The sequence below is a fragment of the Candoia aspera genome, chromosome 5 (assembly GCF_035149785.1).
Source record: "Candoia aspera isolate rCanAsp1 chromosome 5, rCanAsp1.hap2, whole genome shotgun sequence".
Classification (NCBI taxonomy): Eukaryota; Metazoa; Chordata; class Lepidosauria; order Squamata; family Boidae; genus Candoia; species Candoia aspera.
Window position 1 is genome coordinate 106,228,657 of NC_086157.1, and position 7,901 is coordinate 106,236,557.

General features: G+C 43.0%; 1 protein-coding gene across 1 annotated transcript in view; it reads left to right on the top strand.

Moving 5' to 3' along the window:
* The window catches only part of PRSS23 (serine protease 23), a 32,163-nt gene extending 27,390 nt beyond the window's left edge, over window positions 1-4,773 (top strand). The window contains exon 2 of the mRNA XM_063305899.1: window positions 1,495-4,773. Within this exon, the coding sequence (XP_063161969.1) occupies window positions 1,508-2,626 (1,119 nt within the window). The 5' untranslated portion in view covers window positions 1,495-1,507 and the 3' untranslated portion in view covers window positions 2,627-4,773. The remainder of the gene's footprint in view (window positions 1-1,494) is intronic.
* Window positions 4,774-7,901: the final 3,128 nt, after the last annotated feature.

A 7,901-nucleotide genomic window follows, 5' to 3' on the forward strand; every position in this document is an offset into this window, starting at 1 on the left:
TGAACACTGTTCCAAGCTGCTACCTCCCTGCCTTGCCCTTACATGAGGATGCCCTGGGAGAATTTTTTTCTGGAACGTTTTTCCTGGCAGGCCCATGCCAGATGCCGTCCATTTTTTAACTCAGTCTTTCTTTGGCTGGTGTTTCCCACCCTACCAAATTCAGTTCTCTTCTATTCAGGTTTTGGAGAGTTATCCTGGACAAACAGATTCCTGCGTGCCTTTATGTAATTGCTTTCTAACCTTCCATTGGGTGGGAAAGCATAAAAAAGGGAAAGTGTTCTTTGAGCCAAATTTGACTCCTGGTGACTTCATGGACACACCCATCTGGTTTTTTTGGTAACACTTTGGAAGTATTTTTGCCATTTTCTCCTCCTGCGATTTTCTTTTAATCTTCCATTCTAGCCTATAAGGCTGCGGTTTCCTGGGGGTGTCCATCCAAGTATGAACCAGGACCAACCCTACCTCACTTTTGAAGATCAGCTCAGCTCATCTAGTTGAGGGTAGAAAGCTAAAGCAGTAAATACAGTTCAGAAACATAGAATCACATTCCACTGGATTAAGCAAAAAATACATTGAAGTTACATGCTCTTTAGTGTGCATGTGTGTTTGTGTGTTTACAGTATCACAGTTTGTTGGAAAGAACATGCAGTCACTGTAAAGGACTGACAGCACCCACAAACAACAAGCCTCTTCTGGACACCTCATCTCTCCCAATAAAATGAAATCAGTTCTGAAGCCTCATCTCTTGCATGATTATTACCGCAGTTTTTTCACTTTACAAATGAGGAACTGAGGATGAGAAAGAGTGAGTCGCCAAATTGTCTTTGGGAAACCTGTATTTTTCCAGTTGCATTGGAATGACTTCTCACATATCCAACAATCTTCTTTATAGGACAATGTGGGAATTGCATTACAGCACAGCTGGAGAACTTGTGGCCTTCCAGATGCATCACCCATCATCTTTCACAACTGGCCAGAGAAGTTGTGTCAGCAATGGGCTGATGTCCAGCAACACTTGGAACAGGTGTCTCCACAGGAGGTATCAAAAAAGTCAAGAGGGTGGCCACAACCATGTGATCAAAGCTCCACCCCTTTTTTATGTGTATTGCATGCAACACATGTAGAAAAGGGGTGTGGCTTTTAGTTGTGCAATTGCAATGTTGACTTTTTTTGATTTCCGCCTGCAGATGCTCCTGACCTGGAAGGCTATAACTTCCCACTCCTGGCTTAGAAACTGATCCAGGATTAGAAAACAACTGCGACCACAGCTATAACCTTGAATTTAAACTAGATTGATGATCATTTCCTCAAGTCCTTGAATTTAAAGTCTCTACCTTCATTAAATTACAGTTCCAGATTAGTAACAACTAAAGTGGTAGAAAGCCAGTACAGATCTGTTCTGCGGCTGGTTCCCCAAGAGCTTTGTTTCTTCAGGTATATCGGTCTGTTAATTCTTTATCCATTAATTGTAAGACTTCTCTTCTTTTTATCCAGAACATCGCTCACCATGGTGGCATTGCCAGTCTTCCTCCTACTCCTGTGGACAGTAAAAGGAGCTGCACCCTCACATTCTCATGGGAAGCCAACTTGGCCAACCTACAAGGTGCCCGTTGTTCTACCCCAATTAACAATTCATTTGGACAAACCACACTTTGATGCAGAAGCCAAACTGGAAGTGGTCTCTTCGTGCGGTCTGTCTTGCCACAAACGTTCCCCGCTCCCAACGTACGAAGAGGTGAAAGATTACTTGTCCTATGAGACGCTGTACTCAAATGGTTCCCGCACCGAGACAGAAGTTGGCATCTACATAGTTAACAGGGTTAGCGCAGGGGGACAGAGCCGATCGCGGACAAAGAGGCAAATTTACGGCTATGACACGAGGTTTAGTATTTTTGGCAAGGACTTCTTGCTGAATTACCCTTTTTCTACTTCTGTGAAGTTGTCCACAGGATGCACCGGAACGTTAGTGGCTGAAAAACATGTCCTGACGGCTGCTCATTGCATCCATGATGGCAAAAGTTACGTCAAGGGAGCCAAGAAGCTACGGGTTGGGTTCCTGAGACCCAAGCTGAAAGATGGCATCAAAAGCACCAGCAACAGTAGCTCCCTCGAGCCCGAGAAAATGAAATTCCAGTGGATTCGGGTGAAACGGACACACGTTCCCAAAGGATGGATAAAAGGGAATGCCAACGACATTGGCATGGACTACGACTATGCCCTGCTGGAGCTCAAGAAACCCCATAAGCGAAAGTTCATGAAAATTGGGGTGAGCCCAACAGCAAGTCAGCTGCCCAGAGGAAGAATTCATTTCTCAGGCTATGACAATGATAGGCCCGGAAACTTAGTTTACCGGTTCTGCGATGTCAAAGATGAAACCTATGATCTCTTGTATCAGCAGTGTGATGCCCAGCCGGGGGCCAGTGGTTCTGGAGTATACGTGAGGATGTGGAAGAGACAGAATCACAAATGGGAGCGCAAAATTATTGGGATATTTTCAGGGCACCAGTGGGTGGACACCAACGGTTCCCCCCAGGATTACAATGTGGCTGTTCGTATCACACCCCTCAAATACGCACAGATTTGTTTCTGGATCACGGGCAACTATCAACAGTGTAGAGATGGATAGACCCAAGCTATGCACCAGAAAGGCTTCAGCAGCTTTTTGGGGAGGGGCAGGGAAGGGGTGGTGTTGGTGGAAAGCATTTGCCTAATTGCTCTATGGGCAGAGTTCTGTTTTTAGAAATGCCAGGGTGCCGGAGTTGACAGGGGGCTCAACCTGGTTAGTGTTTGGCAGTAAGCACAGTGTCCATGCCATGGCACAGATCCTGTACTTTTGCTTACTTTTTGCCTTAGGATAAGCAATAGCACCACATAAAAGGGTTGGAGCTGAAGCAAATTACCTGCATCTCCCTTTTGCAGCCTGTTTTAGGATGGGCCGTCATTCACTAATAAAGATGCTGATTGGCTGGCTCTCACATTCATGAAGCACAGCGTTGGCTAGGTCTGATGGTAGGATAACTGGAGGGAGCCATAGGCATCCATCCTTAACCCTGGTGATGCCAAAACAGCACATAGTGGGTTGTGACATCCCAGTGCAAGCTCTGCCCTTTTGGATGGGTGTTGTGACTTCAGTCACCAGTATATAAGGGATTAATTTACTTTGGGATGTTATGACACACTTTTCATCATTTCCCCTTCCCCTGTGATTAGAGGTTTCTCATGGTCCTCCTCTTCCTCTTCCTCCTCCTCTTCTGAATTCCCAAAAGAACCAGTGAGAGGTAGAAATGGGAAGCAAAAGTGTAGTGCTTGAAAAGTAAAGACAAGAGGAAGAAAGAACTTCAGCTGTTATTCTTCTGGAAGCAGTGATCAAAAAAATACGAATCCGTGACTCAATTGGGTGAACCTGAATACTTTTTTTTAAAGTAGAATGTAATTACTTTCTCTAGGTCTGCTTTCTGTTTTAAGGGCCTACTATAATATGAAGTCTGGATGTGCATTAGCTTTCTCCAAGGGCCATGTTAGCAATAAGCCCACTACAGTATTGAAACACATATTTTGGGGATATGGTTCACCTTACTCCTCCACCCCCACCCCCCTCCAATTGATCTTAGGGGAATCCTGTTCTTCTGGTTTTTAATCTTCATTGAATTTGCAAAACACTTTGTCAGCTGGAAAGTCACATAGTTTTCCAAGGGCTGTGTGCAGCGTTGATTGGTTGGCCCTTCTGTCCATGACAAGGTTATCTTTCTCCTTCTTGGGGCAGGCTGGTGCAAGGCCCTGATTGGTTGGCCCCTGTGTCATTGGCAAAACCACCTCTCCTACTTGGAACAGGACCTTCCTTCGTACGCTTCTGATTGGCTGACCTTTATTCAGGGATAAATTCTTTTCTCAAAGTTGTTTTTTTAGGTCTTAAAACTATGTACAACCCTTTTTAAGAGAGCTTGTAAAAACTGGACTCAAATGAAGTCAGAGGTCTGCATAAATCATGGGGGAAATTTATACAGGAAAAGAAAACCAGAATTTTGTGCAGAGTCTATACGTACATGTAAGAAGCCAAAGCAACAAGGAAGGAAAGCTTAGCTTGCAGCGGAAAAATATTCAGCTGCCCCTATTTTTATGCAGGTGGATATGCAGCAGAACTGGTTGTTCTTTCTTTGGTTGTTTCTAGTCCTGGTTGTGTCATCTCAGAAAGAAAAGGAATTCCTGCAGGAAATGGTTCAGGTTTCAGGGTGCTATATTAGTGGCTTGCCTTTCTGTAGAGCTAGCAGAATGAACTAGGGAGAAAATGGTAATATATGTTTGTTCCATTTAATTTATACAGGCTGCAGAATTATGCTTCTTTAAAAATCCAAACAACAGACAAGCCCGCATGCTGAGTCCTCGGGGTTGGTTTTGTACTCTAAATCCATCTCTTGCACTGTTCAAATTCCAGGCTGAACTTCCACATATAATGTAACCCTGTGCAGGAGATGGATGGGAAATTCATTTTTTCCCTGGCATCTGAACTCAGCACTGCATTAGAATGAACCCCCCCCCCCTCCCCATGATACATCTCTATCTATTTCATTAAACCTATTTCCTTTATTTGTGAGTGTTTGATTTATTGAGCTGTTCCCTGAAGCGCACCTCGTTTGAAATGTATCACAGCAGGTCAAGGCAATTTTGCCACATTGGATCTTGTAAATATTTATAAACCTTGGCTACAAATGGAAACATGCATTGTAATTCTACTTATTTTATAAGGATGTTCAAATACAGCACATGTTTAACACCCTGTGTGTTTCTTGTTGTGTTTCTTTGTCTACTTCCTCTTTTCATTTTCTTGTGAAAAATGTGCAGGCTCTTAAGAACATAAGAACAGCTCTGCTAGATCAAACCAAGGCTTCTCTTAACTCAATCTAGACAGCTTTCAGCCTAGAGGTAACTTTGGGTCTTCAAGGCTCGTCTCCTTCCGTTTGTCCTCCATGAATTTGTCCAATACCCTTTTAAAGGCATCCAGGTTAGTGGCCAACACCACATCTTGTGGGAATGCATGACACAGGTTAGTGATGCACTGTGTGAAGAAGTGCTTCCTTTTATCTGCTCTAATGTTATATTTAGTCGGTTTCATTGGATGCCTTCTGGTTCTAGTGCTTGGGGAGACGGTGCAAAACTTCTCCTTGACCACTTTCTCCAGGCTGTGCCTGATTTCATACAGCTCCATTAGATTCCCTCATCTCCCTGTTTTTCCCAAAAAAGAAGCTAAACGTTCTAAGTCTTTTCTTGCTTGCATCTTTCCATACACACAGCAACACCTACACTGCATAATTATTGGAGACTTTGCACCGTAGATGTCTGGTCCTAATCACGATGCTGCCAAAACGATGAAACATGTCATGACATCACAAGGTAAGCTCCACCCTTTTGTCATTGCATCACAATAATCCTGCGTGTTTTGTCAATCACCTATGCTTTACTTCATGTTTTCTCTTGAAAGCAAAGAGCTGGCAAATGCCCCCAGCTACACACAAAGATTGGCACGTTGTGCTAGGCCATGGTTTCTGTTAACCACTGTTTATTGAACAAGCTATTGTAGTCTCTTCTACACATCATGGTCCATCACAGATGCAAAACCTCAGGCCACAGGTCTGTGCTTGGCCCCTCCCTCAAAAAACTTTTAGGGCGGCTTCCAGAAATCCTGCAAAAATTAGCCACCAAATTGTAGTTTTTTCCCACAATAACTATCAATGTCGTAGAGAGGAAAGCTATAATACATGGAAGTGGCAAGGCCCTAATGCAGCTTGCTTTTTTGCTTGGCGTGATGTGCTAATGCAGTCAGGAATAAGCTATGGGTTTGTTTTACAATAATCCTAATGTTGGACCTATTGTACAAAAGAGGTAGGGTTTGGATTGTGATATGCCCACCATCTTGCAGACTTTGGCACCCTGACACCGCCCCCGCCCCCAACTACTAATGGCAGCACTGTTCCTGGAAAGTAATCATGGGACGGATTCCCTCCCAACATCTTCCCTTGGAATCTAACGTAAACCATGGAGGCTGCAGACGACTAGAAGGAGAATGACAGTGACACAGGGAAAAGCGGGAGAGCCACATCTCCTCATTAAAAAGCAAGAATCACAAATCTCACCCTTAAAAATTTCTCTGAAGTTTCTTTTCCACTTTTAAAGAGTTTCTCAAGGAAATTCTCTTTCATGAAACTGAATGAGAACTGGTGGGATGAAATGTACGGTATTTTCTCTGCTTGACATTAATTTTATACAAGTAAGGTACACATTTCCCATCATACCAAAAGATGAATTTCTCACCTCTACGTGTTGGGTTTTGAGAATGCAAAGTAGGTTGTTCTTCCAAAGAAGGGTGTATTTTGCCAGGAGAAGGACAGACCATCAGTTGTAAGATCACAAATTCCCCACCTCCGATTCCATTATTATAATACCATGAATTCATAATGCCTCTACTTATTGCTCTGGAGGCACTTGGAAATGGTCCAGCTTGAATTCTTCTGGCCAGCAAATATAACATGCTTGAAATTCTTCCCTGCGTTGCCTCTTGTATAGTGGGCCTTGATGGAGAGCCGACTTTATGTGTAAAAACATGCTCTCCTTGAGCAGAGAAGCATTTAAGGAGTGAAAAACGTAAGGAAGACTGACAACAAGGCAATCAGCACAAGGATGATGTTCACATTAGAGACCGAAGGAGAGCTGGGCAGTTCTCTGGTCAAGTGCCATAAAGGAGGAGAAGGGCTAGGAACAACATATTCACCTCAGTGATGGTGAAATCACGGTGTGGGGTGGGAATGTGGCCTGGCTATTTCACATATAGTTATTTGGGCCATTTGTCGGTAGGGACAACCTTTCGGGTTTTGCTCCATTTGTCAGTTTCGTACATTTCTCAGATTTGCTTGTTGAACTGGAAAGTTATGCTAATGATTTGTCTCTGTATTAGATTGTATTTCCCAAACATATGAAGTTTTGTTTGCAATCTCATTTGCAATTTATGTATCAGTTTTGGTTTTACCCCTTTTTTAAATTTCTGTGAACCTGTCAAGTTCAGTTCTTCACTTTCTCATATCTGTAGATTTGTCAAACCTGCAATGTCCAGCCTGAATTTTCTATTTATATGCATTTTGGTGCACATTTCCCCCAATATTTGCCAATTTATTTATAATTTTGCCAACACTTTCCTTAATCTAATGCATACAACGCATGATTTTCATGAACATGTGCATTTGTATACAGAGTTCCCCTAATAGATCTATCATCAAATGGCAAATTTGGAAAAGTGCAAATTTCAAATGACAGCTACATTTTTATTATTTGAAAATATGACATCAAATAAGTTCAGATTCAATGCAAATGACCCAAATTTCTCCCTCATCACTAATCATTAGCAGCACTGACTCTAGATATAGGAGGGTTCTTGGGAAAGCCACCTTTAACATTCTGCCCCTTGGGGAGGCTCTCTTATCACCAGCAATGTCACCCGCTCCTTCCTTCTGCTGCTCTGCTTTGCTTTTGTCTTCGGACAGCCAATGAGGAAGCAATTAACACTCCTTCTTCACGCCATCAGAATCGTCTGAACTTGAGCAAAAGCCAGATGTCCATATTGTACAAGCAGGTTGCAATTGTAAAAAGGAGAAGCAAAACCACTTTAGTCTTTAGTCAACAGGGGCACCAGCATGGGGAAGGCTGGCCTGGATGGTCCTCCCTTCTCCAAAAGTGCAACCCTTTACAGGCTGAAGACTCTCGTTGAATTGTAGTCATTCCTGACAGGTAATTGGGAGCTATTTAATTACATTTATGTTATGTTCTCCATCTCTGTGTCTCTTGCATACTTTTCCCATTCACCCAGCAGAAACATCAAGATGTAAAATAAAGGATTGAAAAAGAAAACACGTACA